The sequence below is a fragment of the Chiloscyllium punctatum genome, chromosome 12 (genome assembly GCF_047496795.1).
Source record: "Chiloscyllium punctatum isolate Juve2018m chromosome 12, sChiPun1.3, whole genome shotgun sequence".
In the NCBI taxonomy this organism is placed as follows: Eukaryota; Metazoa; Chordata; class Chondrichthyes; order Orectolobiformes; family Hemiscylliidae; genus Chiloscyllium; species Chiloscyllium punctatum.
Genome location: NC_092750.1, coordinates 75729934 through 75753505, shown reverse-complemented (window position 1 = coordinate 75753505; position 23572 = coordinate 75729934). Strand labels below are relative to the sequence as shown.

The 23572-nt window shown below is 43.1% G+C and overlaps 1 protein-coding gene across 6 annotated transcripts in view; it reads right to left on the bottom strand.

Annotated features, from left to right (window-relative positions):
* The window catches only part of LOC140483948 (nuclear receptor subfamily 2 group C member 2-like), a 226292-nt gene that overhangs the window by 42563 nt on the left and 160157 nt on the right, over positions 1-23572 (bottom strand). The window contains exon 14 of one of the 6 annotated variants that reach the window (XM_072582819.1): positions 17826-17947. The exons of the other annotated variants lie outside the window; for them this stretch is intronic. Within the exon in view, the coding sequence (XP_072438920.1) occupies positions 17910-17947 (38 nt within the window). The 3' untranslated portion in view covers positions 17826-17909. Of the gene's footprint in view, positions 1-17825; positions 17948-23572 lie in introns of those variants that run through there. 6 annotated transcript variants of the gene reach the window in all.

Genomic DNA, 23572 nt, shown 5'->3' with positions numbered 1-23572 from the left:
CAGGGAATTAGGATGGAAGCTTAATACTAGAACAGGGTTTGTTGCCCGTGCCACATGCTAGCAAGGCGAGGAATAGGAAAGAGAGCAGTTGAACACATCAATACAGGGATGGTGCAGGAGGGAGGCTTTTGGATTCCTAGATAATTGGGGCTCTTTCTGGGGGAGGCGGGACCTCTACAAACAGAATGGTCTTCACCTGAACCAGAGCGGTACCAATATCCTGGGGGAATAATTGCTAATGCTCTTTGGGTGGGTTTAAACTAATTCAGCAGGGGATTGGGAACCCAAATTGTAGTTCGAGTACACAGGAGGTTGAGAGTAGTTATGTCCGAAACAAGGTTTCAAGGTCACAAGAGGGCACTGGCTAGCAAGAAGTTAGTTTGAAGTGTATCTACTTCAACGCCAGGAGCATCCGGAATAAGGTGGGTGAACTTGTAGCATGGGTTTGTACCTGGGAATTTGATGTTGTGGTCATTTCGGAGACATGGATAGAGGAGGGACAGGAATGGTTGTCGCAGGTTCTAGGGTTAAGATGTTTCAGTATGAGCAGAGAAGATGGTAAAACAGGGGTTGGTGTGGTATTGTTAGTCAAGGACAGTATTATGGCAGCAGAAAGGACGTTTCAGGACTCATTAACTGAGGTAATTGGGGTTGAGGTTAGAAACAGGAGAGGAAAGGTCACCCTGTTGAGAGTTTTCTATAGGCCTCCAAATAGTTCCAGAGATGTTGAGGAAAGGATAGCAAAGATGATTCGTGATAGGAGCGAGAGTGACAGGGCAGTTGTTATGGGGACTTTAACTTTCCAAATATTGACTGGAAATACTACACTACTTTAGATGGTTCAGTTCTGGTACAACGAGTACAGGAGGGTTTCCTGACACAGTATGTAGACAGGCCAAGTTGAGTCAAGGCCACATTAGATTTGGTACTGGGTAATGAACCTGGCGAGGTTTTAGATTTGGAGGTAGGTAAGACTTTGGTGATAGTGACCACAATTCAATTAGGTTTACTTTTGTGATAGAAGGGATAGGTATATACCGCAGGGCACAAGTTACAGCTGGGGGAAAAGGCAAATACAATGCAATTAGGCAAGAATTAGGATGCATAGGATTGGGAAGGAAACTGCAGGGGATGGGCACAATTGAAATGTGGAGATTATTCAAGGGACAGCTACTGCGTGTCCTTGAAAAGCATGTACTGTCAGGCAGGGAGAATGTTGTCGAGCACAGGAGCCGTGGTTTACTAAGGAAGTTGAATTTCTTGTCAAGAGGAAAATGAAGGCTTATGTAAGGATGAGATGTGAAAGCTCAGTTAGGACACTTGAGAGTTACAAGTTAGTAAGTTACAGTTCAAGAAAGGGAGTAGACACAACCCTGGTAATTATAGACCAAGGAGCCTTATTCGGTTGTGGGTAAAGTGTTGGAAAAGGTCATAACTACATCAACTAGCCACAAAACGACATGACCTTCTCTCACTAGTATCCTTATCTACAGATAAGGAAGGACACCACTTCGACTGGGACAACATATCCATTCTAAGACAAGCCAAACAGAGACACGCACAAGAATTCCTGGAAGCATGGCATTCCGGAATTCTAATCAACAAACACACTGGCTTGGACCCCATTTACCACCCCCGATAAAAAGAACATGAAATGATGTCACCAACCCAAGGAAACCCAAACATATAAATAGAAAGCAGGAAACATCAGCAGTGCTTCATCTGGAGGCTCACTGAAGATGTTACAGGGTAGGGTGACGAAACATTTGAAAATGAACCTTTCAGCTCAGCGAGAAAACCTACATCCAAAACTAGTGGTGTACAGTAAGGTCCACTGCTGTTTGTCATTTTTATAAACGAGCTGGATAAGGGTATAGAAGGATGGGTTAGTAAATGTGCAGAAAATAGAAAGGTTGGTAGTGTTGTGGTTAGTGTAAAATGATGTTGTAGGTTACAGATGGATATAGATAAGCTGCAAAGCTGGGCAGAGAGGTGGCAAATGGAGTTTAATGAGGAAAAGTGAGGTGATTCACTTTGGAAGGAATAACAGGAAAGAAGAATACTGGGCTAATGGTAAGATTCTTAGTAGTGTAGATGAGCAGAGAGATCTTGGTGTCCAGGTACATATATCCCTGAAAGTTGCCAGCCAGGTTGATAGGGTTGTTAAGAAGGCATTCAGTGTGTTAGCTTTAATTAGTTTTGGAGCCAAGAGGTCAGCTATACAGAACTCTGGTGCGGCCGCACTTGGAGTATTGCAAACAGTTCTGGTCACCGCATTATAGGAAGGATGTGGAAGCTTTGGAAGGGTTTCCGAGAGGATTTACTAGGATGTTGCCTGGTATGAAGGGAAGGCCTTATAAGGAAAGGCTGAGGGACATGACACCGTTTTCATTGGAGAAAAGAAGATTGAGAGGTGACTTGAGACATATAAGATGATCAGAAGATTAGATAGGGTGGACAGTAAGAGCCTTTTTCCTCAGATGGTAATGGCTAGCATGAGGGGGCATAGCTTTTAACTGAGGGGTGATAGATGTAGAGGTAGTTTCTTTACTCAGTAGTAGGAGCATGGAATGCACTGCCTGCAATAGTAATAGACTCGCCAACTTTAGGGGCATTTAAATGGTCATTGGATGGACATATGGACAAAATTGGAGTAGTGCAGGTTAGATGGGCTTTAGTTTCACAGGTCGGCGCAACATTGAGTGCCGAAGGGCCTGTACTGCGCTGTAATGTTCTATGTTATTGATTCTTGGATACACCTTGGGGGTTACGAACAAGACACAGAAAAGTGATCAGATCTCCAGCAGAATAGGAGCTGTCTCTTGGTTCTCTGCAAATCCTACTTTAAACCTGAAGAAGATCAGTTTATCATCTTCCTTCATCAATTAGCTTGTAAGTCAGAGATCATTTATAAGTCAACCAGCCACCTTGTGCCTCTTGCAAACCAGTGGAAGCATCCAGAGAAAGATGACTGAAAAGCAATATTCTGACCAGCATATATACCATCTTCCATGAATAGGAACCACTGAGCTGCCTCCCACACTTCTTCTGCCAATAATTTATTTTCCCCTATTTGTTTGCTCTTATTTGTTTACAGAAAGATTAGTCTTAATTTGTACAGTAACATGCTGATGGTTTATAACTGTTTACCTGTAGTATATTTACTTAATAATAAATGGTAATTCCTGTTAAGTACAGAAATCTGGTCCACGTTTCCAATCAACCGAAGTCTGAAAATCAGTTCAACGATGGAATTTTGTACACATAATTTAAAATCTTTAACTTTTGTGACAATGCAGAGAATCACTGGGTTTGATTTCTAGCACACTACAGTGGTGCCACATGGCAATACACTCCTATGTTGGTGCTAAGTCATATTGTAGCATAAAACTGCCCTAAACTCACTTCGGTGATTCACTACCTTTCTGAGATTTGCAAATCTGACTATTCTAAGTTAAAATCCCTTATTAAAAGGGGGCACTCTTGGGTCACTGCAGTAGAATCTCTACTTCTGTCCCCTCAGATATGACACAGGGTTGTGTCAGTATATATCCAAACAGATTAACACGAAAATAAAATGCGTCAATAACTCATTGCTCTTTTGCTACATGCATTCTATTTTCCCAACTTCTTGCGGATGCTATAAATGGGTATGCTTTGTTCGCAGTGTTGCCCAAGTCTGTGAGGGTTATTACTGTCCACTTTCAATTCATTCTGTCTGTTGATAACCTAAGCATTTATATGAAAACCACATACCCATGTCACACCTGTCCTGTTTGAATATTTTCATTATCTTATTCCTCTGTCCTGATCCAAGTGTTTTGTATAATTTTCTCTGGATGCTTCCACTGGTTTGCATAAGGCACAGTGTGGCTGCTTGACTTATAAATGGTCTCTGACTTATAAGATAATTGATGAAGGAAGATGATAAACTGATCTGTTTCAGGTTTAAAGTAGGCTTTGACTAGGCTAAAGGCTGGCTGGACAGCTGGTTTGCATTGCAGAATGACACTAATAGCGTGGGTTCAATTCTTACAATGAGGTTATCATGATGGACTCACTTTCTCAACCTCTCCATACCTGAGGCTTGGTGACCCCCAGATTAAACCACCATCAGTCACCTTTCTCTAAAGAAAGCAGCCCCATGATCTTGACAGGACCGTTAAATACTAAAGCACAATTTCTGTCTCTCTACTTTCATTGTCTGCACTAGTTTTTGAACTTTTTTCTCATTGTCTACTGTACCTGAGCTGTGACCCTCCCATTTACTTAGACTATATTACTACACTCCTTCTGACTGCTACACAAATTCTTTTCACAGTGGCCTGGTTCAGCTTTTTCCAATGTTACAGTTTCTTATTCTGACTGTGCTTCCAGTGTTCCCTGCACTGGATCCTTTTCCCACATCAATTCTTCACTTCAGTAATTTGTTTTGCACATGGTTTAGGTAATAATCCAGAGATTATAACCTTCAAGATATTGTTCTGCAATTCAACAAATAGTTTCTGTTTTTTGTCCTCTCACAAAGTCTTCACTTTGATGTTGCTCTCAAAATCACAATGAATGAATCCTCTAACAACCTTCCAAGTCAATTCAAGATATTCTTCAACCTGATATCTGGTAGGAAACCTACCATCTGAAACTCTTAATCCTGTTAACTGGAGAATGTTATTTAGTTGCTTTTTATTGAATGTGTTGCTCAGTACACTTTTTTTGAGACACTGTAGTTTGTTCTGTAAGGGTTTGGTATAACTGAGTAGCTTGTTAGGCCACTTAGAGGCAGAAGCAATTTGCTAGAATGGTTCCAGGATTGAGAAATTCAGTGATGAGGATACATTGAAGAAGTTGGTATGTTCTCCCTGGAGAGAAAAAACGTTGAGAAGAAATCTCAGAATTTCAAAATCATGAGCAGGCTGGATAAAGCAGACAGGGAGATGGTGTGCCTAATCATAAAGCAAAAAAAGACAGAAAGTCAGACAGAAAGAATCAAAGATCTAAAGCGAAATGCAGAAGTAGTAAGGGATTTTTTTTTCTTACTCAGCAGGTTTTAGGTCATGGAAGGCACCACCTAGTAATATGGTGGAGGCAGGTTCAACTGAGATGGTGGAGGCAGGTTCAAGTGAGATGGTGGAGGCAGGTTCAAGTGAGATGGTGGAGGCAGGTTCAACTGAGATGGTGGAGGCAGGTTCAACTGAGATGGTGGAGGCAGGTTCAACTGAGATGGTGGAGGCAGGTTCAACTGAGATGGTGGAGGCAGGTTCAAGTGAGATGGTGGATGATTATTTGCATAGAAATGATGAGCAGTGATCTAGGGAAAAGGAAGGAGATTGACACTGGATAACAGAATTGGTACAAGTATGATGAGTTGAATGGCCTCCTTCTCCATTGTAATGATTCTGTGAGGACAACCAGCTTGTAGAGAATCTGTAAGCCTAAAGGGTTCTTTTTAGATGGTATGTTCCCAGCTGATGATAATACAGGGCATGTCAGATTCACTCCAGAGTGAAACCCTTTCTGATAAATCACATGTTTAACTTTTTGTTTAAAATGGATGGTTACCTTGGTGATTAGTCTCTAAAACACATTCACACAAGGTTGATGTTCTTTAACAGCAGAACAGAAGTTTATTACACAAAATAAGTAAACATATAAAGCTATTTATAGATAGATCAGTTAACAGAAACATTAAAACAAAATTTTAACCTGTTTCCCAACACCATCTGTACAGAGGCTCAATTCTAGAGGAACACCGATCAAATCTCAGCTGTCTTTCGAGTCTTTCCCTTCGACTGTTGAGATAAATACCTGTGAATCTGATGGCACAAACCCCTCAATTCTGATGGCCTAAACTCTCTCTGTTCTAACAAACTGAACATTTCTATCAAAACTCTCTTGGTTTGGACTCCCGGGTTTTGACTTGGTTCTCCTGCTTGGAGAAACCGCGCTACCTTATGAACTCAACTCTGGGCTCTTCTGAACTAAAACCTTGAATCTTCTGTTCTGAAGTCAAAACTAAATGAATTGCCTTAAGGTATTCTGCTTTTCATAAATGCAACAGTATAAAGCAGCTGATCCCCTTAGTTGAAGTGTCAATAACAAAGGGGCATACTTTTAAAATGAAAGGTGAGAGGTTAACATGTGATTTAAAGAAAACACATTTTGCCCAGAATCTGGAAAGCACTGCCTGGCAAGGTAGCTAAAGCAGGTAAACTCACAAACTTAATGTCTTAACACTTAAGGCGATCAGCTAAGTTCGGGCAAGTGTGACTAGTACTGATTTAGAGTTGGCTTTTGTCAATGCAGACTCAATGAGTCTTTTCTGAACTGTATGATTCAATGTATAGATATTTTATTCATTAACACTGCAGGGGTGTTCTGAGCTATTCAACTGCAGTCACATACGTTTTGGAACTGAAGTACTTACATCACTGTTTTAAATTGACTCTCTAACCTTTTGAAAATAAATCCTTCACAGGATATGGGACTTCACAGACCCATATCCATCTGCCTCTATGTTGAAATCCAAATCTAAAAAAAAATACATACATAACATATACCTTTCATCACAATGATATTTAAAACAATCAATGACAGTTTCTTGATCACCATTACACAGACTAGATTTATAATCCAGATATGTTAATTGAAATAAAATTCCAACCAGTCACTGTGGTGGGATTTGAATCTGCATCCCCAAAGAATGGACCTCTGAATCAAATCACGTCACCACTATGCCACAATCTCCACCAAAGGTTTGGGAAAGGGTGAATTCCTAAGCAGTAAGGGAAATAGCAAGGCTCTAGGGATGCACAGTGCTTTGGTAAAAGGAAAGCTTGTGTCAGGAAGTGACAGTCAGCGTAACAAAGAAAATACACCATTAGTGATTGAGGTAACATCAGGAAAGAACAAAAAAAACCTAAAGTCTCTCTATCTCAAACAAATTAGGTGATTTAAGCAAGAATATCTAAAAGCCACTACAGACATATGATTGTAAAATGACAAAGTTGAGAACATTTCTTCTGGAAGTGATAAGCAAAAGGAAGCGGTAGAAGGGTAGCCCTGATAATAGTAGATGGTTCCAGACAGTAGAGAGAAAGGATCTTAACTCAGAATTGGAAACACCACCACTTGCATTATCCCCTTTGAGCTACTCACCATCCTGACTTGGAAATAGACTGTTGTTTCTTCATGTTGCTGGGTCAAAATTCTGGAATTCTATCTACACCAAATGGACTAGGGTGGTTCAAGTCAACAGCTCACCAACACCTTCTCAAGTGCACGTAGGAATGAGCAATAAATGCTGGTCTAGCGAATGACACCCACATCCCATGAATGATTAATAAAATAATCAAATAGCATCAGTTTGGATTGAACTAAGGAAAAAGACAGGGGCAGATAACATTGGTGGGAGAAAGCAGAGAACTGCAATGTTGAAGAGTTGAAACTAGAACAGAAATTGCTATAGAAACTCAGCAGGTCTGACAGCATCTGTGGAGAGGACGCAGTTAATGTTTTAAGTCCAGTGACCCTTCTTCAGAAGGGGAGTTGTTTTGGTATCAATGTGGTTGTCCCTTGATGTAAGGATGATGTCTACCCAGAACCGTGAGTTTCTGCTGCGAGTCTTTGTGTGGCTGGACAGGCTAATCACCGATTCATAGATCTTTGGGGACACATGGCAGGATATCTCATGAGGTGGTGGTATCAATAGTGCAGAATTTGCTTCCTTTTCTGATTTCTCTGCCAACAGTGGGCAGCACGGTGGCACAGTGGTTAGCACTGCTGCCTCACAGCGCAGAGACCCGGGTTCAATTCCCAACTCAGGCGACTGACTGTGTGGAGTTTGCACATCCTCCCCGTGTCTGCGTGGGTTTCCTTCGGGTGCTCCAGTTTCCTCCCACAGTCCAAAGATGTGCAGGTGAGGTGAAATGGCCATGCTAAATTGCCCGTAGTGTTAGGTAAAGGAGTAAATGTAGGAGAATGGTTCCGCTTTGGCGGGTCGGTGTGGACTTGTTGGGCTGAAGGGCCTGCTTCCACACTGTAAGTAATCTAAATCTAAATCAGTCTGCCTCATTATAATGCATTTGAATTCAAAGCATCTTGCAGCTCAATGGAAAAGTTGGCAACATTCTGAATAATTGGTGTCAAGTTCTTCCAAGATATTCATGAGAGCTTCAGAGTAGCTTTAAATTAAAGGGAATTGATTATTGGGCCCGTACAGCAGTGGTAATATTTAGCAGAGTATAAATCTGGAAATTAGAGGTGTTTCTAACAAGGGTGATTTATTAATCCTCAAGGACATTAATCTTTTAAAAACTGGCAAATAAAACTTACAGTAGTAGTGTTAAGCTAAGTTCATGAATGGAGACATGGTACTATAGTTTTCCAGATAAATACATCCAGGAATCAACAAAAGAACAAGTTATTTGGATATGGTATTGAACAATGAGAAGGAGTTAATTTACTAACCACATAATGCTGGGTTGAAGGGCCTGTTCTTGTGCTGTACTATAATAAAGGGGCCTTTTGCAAAGAGTGGCCACAATCTGGTAGAATTTTATGAGTTTAAAAGTAATTAAGTCCAACAGTAGGGTTTTAAAATTGAAATTAAATAAACTATATAGATATGAAGGGTGGCGATGACTAGTGGGCACTATCTCTGGACCATTAATCCAGAGATCCAGATAACGTCTGGAACCTGGATTTGAATGCCGCCATTGCAGATGGAGGAGTCTGAATTCAGTAAATATCTGGAATTAAGAATCTAATGATGATCATGAATCCATTATCGATTGTTGGAAAAATCTATCTGGTTCACTAATGCCCTTTCGGGAAGAAAACTGCAATCCTTACCTGGTTTGGCCTACATGTGACTCCAGACCCATAGCAATGTAGATAACTCTTAACAGCAATTAGGGATGGGCAATAAATGCTGCCTAGCCATCAATACCCTCATCCCGTGAATGAATAAAGGAAAAAAAGATTGGGGAGGTAAAGTAGAAAGCAACATTAAAAAACATTAAGATTGACAATTTCATTGTCCCACTCATCTACACTAATCTACCTTGATCTGAATCCGGTGCATTTCTCTTGGGTTCTCCCTGACATTGTTATCAAACAGGCTGACAAGAATGGTGCAGTTGTTACTGGACAAACTAATCATTACATTGCTCAGACTAAACACCAACTCTCCAAAGATTCCTGCTCCCTACGCTGGTGTATGTCTCACCTTCAGTTTTGTTATCTTACAGCATGGAATATAGTTTTAAGAGACATGCTCTTGATATCATTGCTAAATCTTAGTATGTGACATGAGGGAATGAAGATCTCTTAACTCCACCTTACCCTGGATCATTTGGACCTACACCCATACTCTGATGTTACAGGCGATACTTTAAGTGTTGCTGCATCTGGAAAAACACCCCGACAGAGGTAAACTCAGAAACTAAACATCAAGCCATTGTTTCCAGCCTAGTCACTGAATTCATCCTCTCAGCAATCTTCCCGCTAAGTTTCCCACCTCATAGTCCCCCAACTCTGTATAGCATGTTTCAATCATGTTCTCCAGATCTTTAAAAGGACTCTGTAGGTAGACAAATGGTTTCAGCCTCTTCTTGTCCCAATAAACTGATTTCTTCCAAACTCAACAGTTTTTTCCCTCCCTTGTCTAGTCTTTGGGTGGCACGATTACTCAATGGTTAGCACTGCTGCCTCACAACACCGCTGACCCAGGTCTGATTCCAGCCTTAGGTGACTCTGTGAGGTTTACACATTCTCCCTGTATCTGCATGGATTTCCACCGGTGCTCCTGGTTTCACCCGCAGTCCAAACATATCAAGTCTTGGTGGATTAGATGCAACTAATGCAGGGTTATGGGGAATAGAGTGGAGCGTGGGTCTGGGTAGGATTCTCTTTGCAGGGTCACTGCAGACTCAATAGGCTGAATGGCCTCTGTCTGAACTGTAGGGATTCTGATTCCTACTGGCGTCCATTTGTTGAGAGGTGTGAAGGAGGAGTGGAAGCCTACTGGGAAGGTGAGTAAAACACATTTTTTGAACAGAGTGGCGAGGAGGGAGAGCGGAGAGAAACAGGGGCGGCTGGGAACTTTTAAAGTGGGTGAGAGACCCAAGACCCTACACCGTAGGGCCTCCCTCCTACCCACCTCCTCTAACCTTACTAAAAGTCTGTAAACTCGTAAGTTTTCAAGTTTTCTCTTTTTTTTCTTTTCTTCTCTTCCTTTGTTTAGACCTGTGTGGGCTTTCAGACTAGCAGGTAAGGCTGAAAGGGCGATACTTTAAGTCGCATGTCCCTCCTGCAGAATGTGGCAGGTGAGAGACACTACACATGTCTCTGCTGACCACATATGCAGGAAGTGCACCCAACTCCAGCTCCTCGAAAACCAAGTTAGGGAACTGGAGCTGGATGAACCACAGATCATCTGGGAGGCTGAGAGGGAAATTGAGAGGACGTACAGGGAGGTGGTCACTCCCCAGACACAGGATAAGGATAGCTGGGTTACTGTCAGGGGAAGGAAAGGGAACTGACAGACAGAACAGCGATCCCCTGTTGCCGTTCCACTCAACAATAAGTATACCGTTTTGGATACTGCTGGTGGAGACAGCATACCAGGGGAAAGCCATAGTTGTCAGGTCTCTGTCACTGTGGCTCAGAAGGGAAGGGGGAAAATAGAAAAGCACTAGTGGTAGGGGATTCAATAGTTAGACGGATTGACAGGAGATTTTGTGGTCAGGACCAGAAGGTATGTTACCTCCCCGGTGCCAGAGTCCAGGATATCACCGATCAGGATTCTGAAGGGGGAGGGTGAGCAGCCAGAAATTGTGGCACACATTGGCACCAATGATATAGCCAGGAAAGGGATTGAGGATCTGAAAAGTGACTACAGAGAGTTAGGTTGGAAGCTGAAGAGCAGGACGAGTAGAGTAGTAATCTCAGGTTTGCTACCGGTGCCACGAGATAGTGAGGTGAGGAACAGTCAGCGAACGCAGCTTAACATGTGGCTGCAAGGCTGTGCAGGAGGGAGGGCTTCAGATACCTAGACCATTGGGATACCTTCTGCGGAAGGGGGACCTGTACATGAAGGACGGGTTGCACCTGAACAGGAGGGGCACAAATGTCCTGGTGGGAGATTTGCTCGTGTGGGTCGGGAGGATTTAAACTAATTTGGCAAAGGAGTGGGAATCAGAGCTACATATCTGAGAGCCGGGCAGTTGTAGATGGGGCAGTGACAGGATGTAGTGAATCTATTTGGAAGGTTTCTCACATGATGAAACAAAGGTTTTCTACTCATCCCCAATAGCAGTAGGGAGATAGAAGAACTCATAGACCAGCAGATTTTGGAAAAGTCAGATGTAGCAGGGTTGCTGTTATGGGTGATTTCAACTTTCCCAATATCGACTGGAACCTCCTAAATGCAGATGGTTTGGATGGAGCAGTTTTTGTCAGGTGTGTTCAGGAGGGTTTCCTTCCTCAACATGTAGACAGACCGATGAGGGCCATTTTGGATTTGGTGCTGGGCAATGAGCCAGGACAGATGTCAAATCTCGTAGTGGGAGAAAAATATGGTGACAGTGACCACAACTGCCTCACATTTACCATAGCCTTGGAGAGGGAAAGGAGCAGTTACCAAGGGAAGATATTTAACTGGGGAAAAGGAAATTATGACACTATCAGACAGGACTTGGGAAGTACAGACTGGGAGCAATTGTTCCACAGAAAGGGCACAGCAGACACATGGAGACTACTTAAGGAGCTGCTGTTGTGAGTGATGCACAAATTCGTTCCTCTGAGACAGGTAAGAAGGGGTAAGATTAAGGAGCCCTGGATGACAAGAACAGAGGAGCTTCTCGTCAGAAGGAAGTTTACGTAAGGTGGATTACATGCTTGCTAGAAAGAAGCTCAAAAATGGACTGAGGAGAGTCAGAAGGGGGCATGAAAAAAGCTTGGCAGGAAGGATTAGGGAGAACCCAAAGGCATTTCACTCATACATGAGGAATAAGAGAATGATCAGAGAAGGTACGACCAATTAGGGATAGCGTAGGGAATATGTGTATGGAGTCTGAGCAGATACGGAAAGCCCTAAATGGGTTTTTTGCTTCGGTTTTCACCAAGAAAAGGGACCTTGTTGTGACTGAGAACTTTGAGGAGCTGAGATACAGGCTTGAACAGATCAAGACTGATGAAATTGATGTGCTGGAAATTCTGGCAAACATTATGATTGATAAGTCCTCAGGGTCAGACCAGATATATCCTAGGTTGCTCCGGGAAGTGAAAAAGGAGGTTGCTAAGCCACTGGCGAAGATCTTTGCTTCCTCACTCTCCACTGGAGTCATACAGGAGGACTGGAAGGAGGCAAATGGTGTTCCTCTTTACAAGAAGGGTAATAGGGAAATCCCAGGCAATTACAGACCAGTCAGTCTTAGGACTTATGATTATTTGGAAAAGCATAGCATATTTAAAGGCAGTCAGCACGGCTTTGTGAGGGGCAGGTCATGCCTCACAAATCTTATTGAGTCCTTTGAGGAGGTGTCAAGACTGGTCGACAAAGATTGAGCAGTGGATGTGGTGTATATGGACTTCAGCAAGGCATTTGATAAGGTTCCCCGTGGTAGGCTCATTCATAGTCAGGAGGGTATGGGATACAAGATTTGGCTATCTGGATTCAGAATTGGTTGGCTGACAGAAGGCAGAGAGTAGTTGTAGATGGAAAGTATTCTGCCTGGAGGTCAGTGTTGAGTGGTGTCCCGCAGGGTTCTGTTCTTGGGCCTCTGCTCTTTGTAGTTTTTATAAATGACTTGGATGAGGAGGTTGAGGGGCAGGTTAGTAAATTTGCAGATGACACAAAGGTTGGAGGTGCCGTCAATAGTATAGAGGACTATTGCAGGTTGCAGTGCGACATAGGATAAAGCGTTGGACTGAGAAATGACCTGGATAAATGTGAAGTGATACATTTTGGAAGGTCGAACTCGAATGCTGAATATAGGATTACAGACAGGATTCTTGGCAGTGTGGAGGAACAGAGGGATCTTGGTGTTCAAGTACATAGATCCCTCAAAGTTGCCACCCAAGTGGATAGGGTTGTTAAGAAAGCATATGGTGTTTTGGCTTTCATTAACAGGGGGATTGAATTTAAGAGCCACGAAGTTTTGCTACAGCTCTACAAGTCCCTGGTGAGACCACACTTGGAATATTGTGTCCAGTTCTGGTCGCCTACTATAGGAAAGATAGAGAGGCTTTGGAGAGGGTGTCAAGAAGGTTTACCAGGATGCTGCCTGAACTGGAGGGCTTGCCTAATGAAGAGAGGTTGAATAAGTTTGGACTTTTCTCTCTGGAGAGAAGAGGAAGGGAGGTGACCTGATCGATGTGTACAGGTAATGAGAGGCATAGATAGAGTCAATCCCCAGGGCAGGCATGAGAGGTCATAGTTTTAAGATATTAGGAGAAAGGTATAGAAGGGACGTCAGAGGTAGGTTCTTTACGCAGAGAGTTGTGAATGCATGGAATGCATTGCCAGCAGTGGCGGTGGAAGCAGAGTCATTAGGATCATCTAAGCAACTGCTGGAAATGCACATGGACAGCGGTGAATTGAGGGATGCGTAGGTTAGGTTCTTTTAATTTACATTAGGAATAATCCTCGGCACAACATTGTGGGCTGAAGGGCCTGTTCTGTTCTATACTTTTCTATGTTCTATGATTCCCTTTTCACCTGCATTCTTCTGATTTTTTTGTCATTCAAACAATTACCTTACATCAAATCTCTCTCTCTCGCTCGCTCTCCATCTCCAACTCGACCGGGTGGTCTGACAGCTCTCTAGTTGCCATCTACGAGCGTGCCACTACACTTGGGTGGGCTTAGTCACACAGTAAACAAGTTTTCCTTTAATTCATTCTCACTTCCCCTAAACAAAAGTTAATGCCGTGCAAAACCACATAGTGCTTGTCATGCCAGATTTCTTTTTAGAACTATTGTGGCATTGTTCATTCCAGTCCTACTCTGGACCCCTTCCCTCAACTTCCTTTCTAATATGTTGATGACTGTAATATATGCTGTGTCCTGCTCTTGCCCTGATCAATTCTTCTTCTAATTTCCACTCTGCTTTGAAAATATGAGGACAGATAAGTTCCCTGGGTCAGATGGAATATACCCAAGGTTACTAAGCTCATGGACAAAGACGAGAGTAGTCCTATAGGAAGAGTGCTAAATTGAGGGAAGGCCAACTATAGCAAAATTCGTCGGAAGCTGGGGAATGTGAATTGGGAGCAGCTGTTTGAAGGGGAATCCACATTTGATATGTGGGAGACTTTTAAAGAGAGACTGATCAGAGTACAGGACAGATACATCCTTATGAAAATGAGGGATAGAAATAAAAAGATTACGGTATCATGGATGACATGTGAAATTTAGAGACGAGCTAAGAGGAAAAGGATGCATATATAAGGGCTAGGTGACTGAAAACAGACAAAGCTTTGTAAGAATATCAGGAATGTAGGACCAATCTGAAATGAGGAATTAAGCGGACTAAAAGGGGTCATGAAATATCTTTAGCAATTGGGGTTAAGGAAAATCCCAAAGCCTTTTAGTCATTTCTAAGGAGCAAGACGGTAACTGGAGAAAGGGTCAAGGACAAAGGAGGAAAGTTAGCAATGGAGTCAGAGAAAATAGTGAGATTCTTAATGAATATTTTACATTGGTATTCACTGAGGAAAGGGACATAGCTAATTTTGAGGCTAGGAATAGATGTTTGACTAATCTATGTAAAGTCAGGATAAGGAGGGAGGAAGTGTTGGGTTTTCTAAAAGGCGTTAAAGTGGACAAGTCCCCAGGTCAGGATGGAATCTATTCCCAGGTTACAGAGGAAAACAAGAGAGGAAATAGCTGGGGCTTTAACAGATATCTTTGCAGCATCCTTGAATATGGGGGAGGTTCCGGAGGACTGGAGAATTGATAATGTTGCCTTGTTTAAGAAGGGTAACAAGAATAATCCAGGTAATAAAGACTGGTGAGCCTGACGTTAATGGTATGGAAGCTGCTGGAGAAAATACTGAGGGATAGGATCTATTTACATTTGGAAGAAAATGGGCTTATCAGTGATAGGCAACATGGTTTTGTGTAGGGAAGTTCATGTGTTACCAACTTAATAGAACTCTTTGAGGAAGTGACAAAGTTAATTGATGAGGGAAGGGCTACAGATATTATATACATGGACTTCAGTTTGATAAGGTTCCCAATGGTAAGCTGATGCAGAAAGTGAAGTCACATGGGGTCCAGGGTGTAGTAGCTAGATGGATTGAGAGCTGAATGGGCAGCAAGAGACAGTGAGCAGTAGCGGGAGGGAGTTTTTCAAAATGGAGAACTGTGACCAGCAGTGTTTCGCAGGGATCTGTGCTTAGACCTTTGTTTTTTGTGATAAACATAAATGATCTGGAGGAAGACATAGATGGTCTGATTAACAATTTTGCAGATGACATTAAGATTGACAGAGTGAATCTAATGTCTAGTGATGACTGAGTCCATAATCAATTGTTGGAAAAACCTGTCTGGTTCACTAATGTCCTTTCGGGAAGGAATCTGCCATCCTTACATGGTCTGGCCTATATGTGACTCCAGACTCACAGCAATGTGGTTGACTCTTAACTGCCCTCTGGGTAATTAGGGATGGGCAATAAATGCTGGTCTAGTTAGCGACGCCCTCATCCTGTGAATGAATAAAAAAAAGATGATTGGAGGGTGGCAAATGTTATTCCTTTGTTTAAGGAAGGGACTATGGATAGCCCTGGGAATTACAGACCATTCAGTCTTTCGTTGGTGGTGAGCAAGTTATTGGATAGGATTCTGAGAGACAGAAGTTATGATTATTTGAGGATATGACAAAACACATTGATGAAGGCACAGCAGCGGATGTGGTGTATATAGATTTTAGCATGGTGTTTGAGAAGATTCTTCATGGCAGGCTCATTCAGAAAATAAGGAGGCATGAGATACTGAAAATTTGGCTGTCTGGATACAGAATTGGCTGGTCCATAGAAGGTGGTAGTAGATGGAAAGCATTCAGCCTGGAGGTCTGTGGTCAGTGGTATTTCACATGCACCTCTGCTCTTTATAATTTTTATAAATAACTTGGATGAGGAAGTGGAAGTATGGGTTAGTAAGTTTGCTGATGACATGAAGGTTGATAGAGTTGTGAATAGTGTGGAGGGCTGCTGTAGGTTGCAACGCGATATTGACAGAATGCAGGGCTGGGCTGAGAAATGGAGTATGGAGTTCAACCTGGAAAAGTGTAAAGCCATTCATTTTAGAAAGTCCGATTTGAATGCAGATTATAGGGTTAAAAGGCAGGATTCTTGGCAGTGTGGAGGAAGAAAGTTGTTACCTAAGTAGAATCATCATAGAATAGAATCTCAGAATCCCTACCGTGTGGAAACAGGCCATTTAGCCCAAAAAGTCCACATCAACTCCTCAAAAAATAACCTACCCAGACCCACTCCCTTGCCCTATTAATCTACATTTCCCCTGACTAATGCACCAAACCTACATATCCCTGAACACCATGGGCAATTTAGTGTGGCCAATTCACCTAACTTGCACATCTTTGGACTCTGGGAGGAAACCCACACAGACAGAAGGAGAATGTGCAAACACCACACAGTCACCTGCAGCTGGAATCGCACCCAGGTCCTTCGTGCTGTGAGCAGCAGTGCTAACCACTGAGCCACCATGCCACAAGTTGATAGGATTGTTAGGAAGATGTATGGTGTGTTGGCTTTCTTTAGTAGTGGTATTGAGTTTCAGAGCAGCGAGGTTATGCTGCAGCTCTTTCAAGCCCTGACTGGACCACATTTGGGAATATTGTGTTCAGTTCTGGTCGCCTCAATATAGGAAGGATGTGGAAGCTTTAGAGAGAGCTTTTGAGAGGGTGCAGAGGCGGTTTATCAGGATGCTTCCTGGACTAGAGGGCATGTCTTAGGAAGAAAGGTTGAGGAAGCTAGGGCTTTTCTCATTGGAGCGAAGAAGGATGAGAGGTGACTTGATAGAGGTGTACAAGATGATGAGAGGCATAGGAAGAGTAGATAGCCAGAGATTTTTGCCCAAGGCAGAACTGACTATCCCAAGGGGGCATAATGCTAAGGTGATTGGAGGAAGGTTTAGGGGAGATGTCAGAGGTAAGTTCTTTACACAGAGAGTGGTGGGTGGGTAGAATGCACTGCCAGCAGTTTTAGTCGAGTCAGATACATTAGGGACATTTAAGCGACTCTTGGATAGGTACATGGATGATCGTAAAATAAAGGGTAGATAGGCTAGTTTGATCTTAGAGTAGGATAAAAGGTTGGAACAACATCAAGGGCCAAAGGGCCTGTATTATGCTGTGCTATGTTCTACATTTGTTCAGGTTCTCTTGCTGAAAAATGACCTCATAGAGGGTATAGGTTTCTGGACGCTTCAGGCATTCGTGAGCTGAACCTCTGACTAGCTCTGACTCTCTGCTTCCCTTCCTTGACTTCTTTGCCACCATTTTTAGCAATAGGCTATTAATATCCACTATAAACTCAGGGACTCTCTAGTGAGACCAGGTTGACCTCATCAACTGCGAGGTTCTTGATTGGGGTCGTTAATCTGGACAAATCAGGAAAGGAGGAGAAAGTGAGGACTGTAGATGCTGGAGATCAGAGTCGAGAGTGTGGTGCTGGAAAGCACAGCCGGTCAGGCAGCATCCGACAAGCAGGAAAATTGACATTTCGGGCAAATGCCTTTCATCAGGAAAGCCTTGGCTGACCAATGTAACCAGGAGAGGCATTGTCCTTTGACAAGAAGGGCACAGCTTGTCACTGGCCATTCAGGTGTTTCTTTTCGTCCTGGTGATGGAATATGAATAAAGGTTTCTGCACTTATTGTTTCTTCACTGTGGCCTACACCTGCAGGCACATGACATGGATGCTGGAAAGAAAAAGCACTGCCACAGTTAGAAAGAAAAAAATATATAATCAAGAGATCAGCATTTCCTTAGTTCAGGCGACTGACTCCGAGCTGGCTAGCCACAGCCAGTGTACTGTGCACTTGTAAATAAATTGTCTTATGATCTTATACTTCACAACCACCTGATGAGGGAGCAACACTCGTGCTTCCAAATAAACCTGGTGGACTATAACCTGGTGTTGTGCGATTTTTAAGCTAGTAAATAAAGGGTGACTTGGTAATGCACCCAGCCTCTGTGCGAATATTTCAGACTCTCAAAGTGATTTTGACTGCATGTCCTCAGGCACTGTTTCTTGTTGAGATTCCATTCCATTCTTTCAGTTTCGCTGTCTGCTTTTCACCTGGTCCAACGAGCCACCTTCCATATTTGTGTTTCTAATATATCGTCTATGCTTCTCAATCAAGGGTTTTATCCATCATGGTTGATGAGGCCCTTGATTGTATCTGCTACATGTCCAAAATGCTTGCTCTCACCCCTTCTCCTCCCAGTCACAGCCACAACATGTTTTCCCTTTTCTCACCTTCCACACTACTAGCTTCGACATGCAACTATCATTTTCTGCAATTCCTTCCACCACTAAATATATCTTCCCCCTTCTACTTCATCATTCTTTCCATGGTTCTCAATGATTCTCAACACCCTGACCCTTCCCATAGCACGTTTCCATTTAAACTTCAGAGACGCATGTCCCTCTGCCTCTTCTTATTGTCCTCAGTACCAAGCACATCTTCTCAATGAAGCAGTGATTTACTTGGAACTTATAATTTAGTCTTCTATATTTTTAGCTGACAATGTTGCATTGAAAACACCATATGTAGATTGAGTATCTCTTTGTGACACAGCTTCACTCAGTCCTCAAGAATGACTCATAGCCTCTGGTGAACTGTTGTTTTAACTCTCTACTTTGCTCTCGTGTTGATATCTCTACCCTTGACTTGCTACGTTGATCCAGTCAAGCCCAATGTTAGTACCTTACAGCCTTCAGAACTCAACAACTCAAACCCATAAACTCTTCCCCACCTTTTCTTTGCATAATACCTTTTACCATTTCCAAGTTTCATTTTTACAGACCAGTTCTGGGCCCTTCTTTTGTTTCTTTTCTTGCTTAATCATCACACCTTTTAGCCTTTGAAAACCATAAAACATAGGAACAGAAATAGGCTATTCAGCTCATTGGGTCTTATTCTGAGATTATGCCCTCTAGTGGTGGACTCTCCCACCATTTTCTTTCTGCAATCCAAGATGACAGATTAGGACACTCCAACTGGAGCTCTTCTGCTCCGTCTGTTTATTTCTCATTTATTTGACTTTTTTTCCCCCTTCTTTATTTCTTGGTGTTTCTTCACCTCCCCTGTGGCGACGTCCCAGCCCAGTCTCTTGGCATGAGTGGGTCCTGCCCAAGCATGTTCCTGAGGCACCGTAAGAGATTGGAGAGATGGCAGTTTTAGTAGTAGCAATGCCCAATATGGAAAGAGTAAACGGTGAACGATGTTCCCCCATATCTGCAGGGTCAAGAACAGGCAGCTGAAGTCTCCTGGAGAGGGAGTAAGCGGAGGACTGTTGAACTTTTAACTTATTCCTTTATTTTCATAGTTTAATTGAAGAAAGAGCATTTGTTGCAAGCTTTGGGTAAATTTGTCCCACTAAGACAGGTTAGGAATAGTAAGGTGAAGGGGCCTTGGATGACAAGGGAAGGAGAGCTTCTTGTCAAGAGGAAGAAGGAAGCTTACTTAAGGTTGAGACAGCAAGGATCTGGCACAGCTTTAGAGGATTATTGGGTAGCTAGGAAAGAACTCAAAAATGGATTGAGGAGAGTGAAGAGGGGGCATGATTAAGCCTTACCGGGAAGGTTTAGGGAAAACCCAAAGATGTTTTACATGTATGTGAGGAAGAAGAGAATGATCAGAGTGAGGAGACAGCTCATCAGGGATAGTGCGAGGGAACTTCTGTCTGGAGTCTGACGAGGTAGGGGAGGTCCTAAATGAGTTGTTTGCTTCAGTAGTCACTTAATAGTGAGAACACAGTGAATCAGGTTAATCAGCTTGAACAGATCGATATTAAGAAAGTGGATGTGCTGGAAATTCTGGGAAGCATCAAGATAGATAAGTCCCCATGGATATATCCAAGGTTACTCCGGGAAAAGAGGAATGAGATTGCTGTGCGTCTGGTGATAATCTTTAGATCCTCACTCTCTACGAGAGTAGAACTGGATGATTGTAGGGAGATTAATGTTGAGAATAGGGATATTCCTGGGAATTACAGACCAGTCAGTCTTACATCTGTGGTAAGCAAGGTACAGGAAAGGATTCTGAGAGATAGAATTTATGACTGTTTGGAAAAATATAGTTTGATTAAAGATAGTCAGCATGGTTTTGAGAGGGGCAGATCGTGCCTCACTAGCCTATTGAGTTCTTTGAAAACGTGATGAGACAAGTTGACAAAGGTCGAGCAGTGATGGGGTGTATATGTATTTCAAGAAGGCTCCCCACAGGAGGCTCATTCATAAAGTTAGGAGGTGTGACTGGATACAGACTTGGCTGGCCAAAAGAAGACAGTGAGCGGTGCCCGCAGGGATCTCTTCTTGGGCCTCTGCTCTTTGTAGTTTTTATAAATGACTTGGATGAGGAAGTGGAAGGGTGGGTTAGTACATGAAGGTTGGTGGTGTTGTTGATAGTGTCGAGGGCTGTTGCAGGCTACAAGACATTGACAGGATGTCGAGCTAAGCTGAGAAGTAGCAGATGGAGCTCAATCTGGATAAATGTGAAGTGATTCGCTTTGGAAGGTCAAACTTGAATGCTGAATACAGGGTTAAAGACAGGATTCTTGGCAATGTGGAGAAAAAGTGTGATCTTGTGGACATAGATCCCTCAAAGTTGCCACCCAAGTTGATGAAGGGCTTATGCTCGAAACATCGATTCTCCTGCTCCTCGGATCCTGCCAGACCGGCTGTGCTTTTCCAGCCCCACACTCTGACTCAAGTTGATAGGGTTGTTCAGTGGTGTAGGGCGTTTTGACTTTCATTAACGGGGGATTGAGTTTAAGAGCCGTGAGGTTTTGCTACAGGTCTATAAAACCTTGCTTAGACCACACTTGGAATATTGTGTTCAGTTGTGGTCACCTCAGTATAGGAAGGATGTAAATGCTTTAGAGAGGGAGCAGAGGAGTTTTACCAGGATGCTGCCTGGATTGGAGGGCATACCTTATGAAAAGAGATTGAGTGAGTTAGGGCATTTCACACTGGAGAGAAGAAAAGAGAGGTGACTTGATAGATGTGTACAAGGTAATGAGAGGCATAGATAGAGTAGGTGGTCAGAGACTTTTCCCAAGGGCAGAAATGGCTGTCATGAGGGGCAATTATTTTAAGGTCACTGGAAGAAAGTATGGGGAGATATCAGAGGTCGATTCTTTGCACAGAGCGTGCTGAGTGTACGGTGCACTGCCAGCAGAGGTATTAGAGTCAGATACATAAGGGACATTTAATTGACTGCTGGACAAGCACATGGACCACAGTAAATTGAGGGGTGTGAGAGTTAGGTTGATCTTAAATTATGGCAAATGCTCGGCACAACATCGTAGGCTGTTCTGTACTGTTCTATGCCCTCTGTTCTATTCCGCGGCTGCAATCGGGAATCCAGGATGGTGTGTTGCCTCCAAGGTGCCAGAGTCCAGGATATTTCAGAGTAGCTGCAGAACATTCTCAAGGGGTAAGGTGAGCAGCCAGAAGTCACTGAGCACATTAGCATAAATAACATTAGTAGAAATAAGGATGAGGTCCTGCAGAGTGATTATAGCTCGGAAAAATGTTACAAACTAAGACCTCGGTAATAATCTCCAGATTACTTGCAGTACCACGTGCTTGTGAGAGTAAGAACAGGAGGATATAGCAGATGAATGTGTGGCTAAAGAATTGGTGCAGGCATAATTGGATCATTGGGATCTTTTCTGGGGCAGGGTTGCACTTGAACTGGAGGGGGGTCCAATATCTTGGTGAGAGAGATAGCTGTGCTGCAAGGGAGGGTTTAAACTGGCAAGTGGTTGCGATCCACAACAGAGAGGCAAGTGTGATGTTCCAAAGAGATACAGTAATCAGAAATAGTAAATTGAAGAGACAGGTCAGTGAGTTTTGAGAAGATTGCAGCTCAAGTTGAGGTTCTGGAGGTAGGTTTGCTCGCTGAGCTGGAAGGTTCATTTTCAGAAGTTTCATCACCATACTAGGTAACATCTTCAGTGAACTTCCCAACAAAGCATTGCTGATGATTCCTGCTTTCTATTTATATGTTTGGGTTGGTGATGTCATTTCTTGTGGTGATGTCATTTGCTGTTCTTTTTCTCGGGGGCGGTAAATCCAGGGTGGACCCGATTTACCACCCCCTGAGAGAAAGAACAGGAAATGACGTCACCAACCCAAAGAAACTGAAAATGAACCTTCCAGCTCAGTGAGCAAACCTACATCCAGACAAGTCAGGTTAGAATAAGACAGGGAGAAAGTGAGGACTGCAGATGCTGGAGATCAGAGCTGAAAATGTGTTGCTGGAAAAGCGCAGCAGGTCAGGCAGCATCCAAGGAGCAGGAGCCCTTCTTCAGGAATGGAGAAGGGCTCATGCCCGAAACGTCGATTCTCCTGCTCCTTGGATGCTGCCTGACCTGCTGCTCTTTTCCAGCAACACATTTTCAGCTCTGGAACAAGACAGGGAGTAAGGAATGCCTGTTGGATTAAATTGCATTTATTTCAGTGCAAGAAGGCTAACAGGTAAGGCCAATGAACTCAGGGTCTGGATACGTTTTTGGGACTGGGATATTATAGCCATTACAGAAACTAATGCTAAGGGAGAGACAGGACTGGCAGCTGAATGTACCAGAATACAGGTCCTTTAGGTGGGACAGAGGTGGTGGAAGGAGGGGAGGGGATGTTGCATTTTTGATTAAGGTGAGTATCACAGCAGCAATCAGAGATGAAATAACTGAAGGATCATCCAGGGAAGCTCTATGGGTGGAGCTAAGAAATACAAAAGGGATGATCACATTATTGGGGTTGTTCTAAACGCCCCAAATAGTCAATGGAAATTAGAGGACCAAATAAGTGGGGAGACTGGGGAGACTTGCAGGATAAATAGTAGGGGATTTTCATTTTCCTAACATTGACTGGGACTGCCAGAGAATTAAAAGCTTAGATGGGAATTAATTTGTTAACTGTATTCAGGAAGGTTTCCTCAATTAATATATAGAGGGTCATACTCTGGAAGGGGCAAAATTCGACCTACTCTTGGGAAAAAGGGCAGGACAGATGATGGAGGTGAATGTTGGTGGGGCACTTTGGGACGAGTGACTATAGTTCTATCAATTTTAAAATAGTTATGGGGATGGAGAGGATTTGTCCACAGATTCAAGTTCTAAATTGGTGCAAGGCAAATTTCAATGAAATTAGACAGAAGGTTGCTGGGGTTGTTTGGAGTAGATTGCTTGCAGGCAAAGGAACCTCTCGCAGGTGGGAAGCTTTCATAAATGAGAGAACTAGAGTTCAAGGTCTGTGAGGGTGAAAGGCAAAGTTGGCAGGAATAGGGAACCCTGGATGACAAGATGTATTG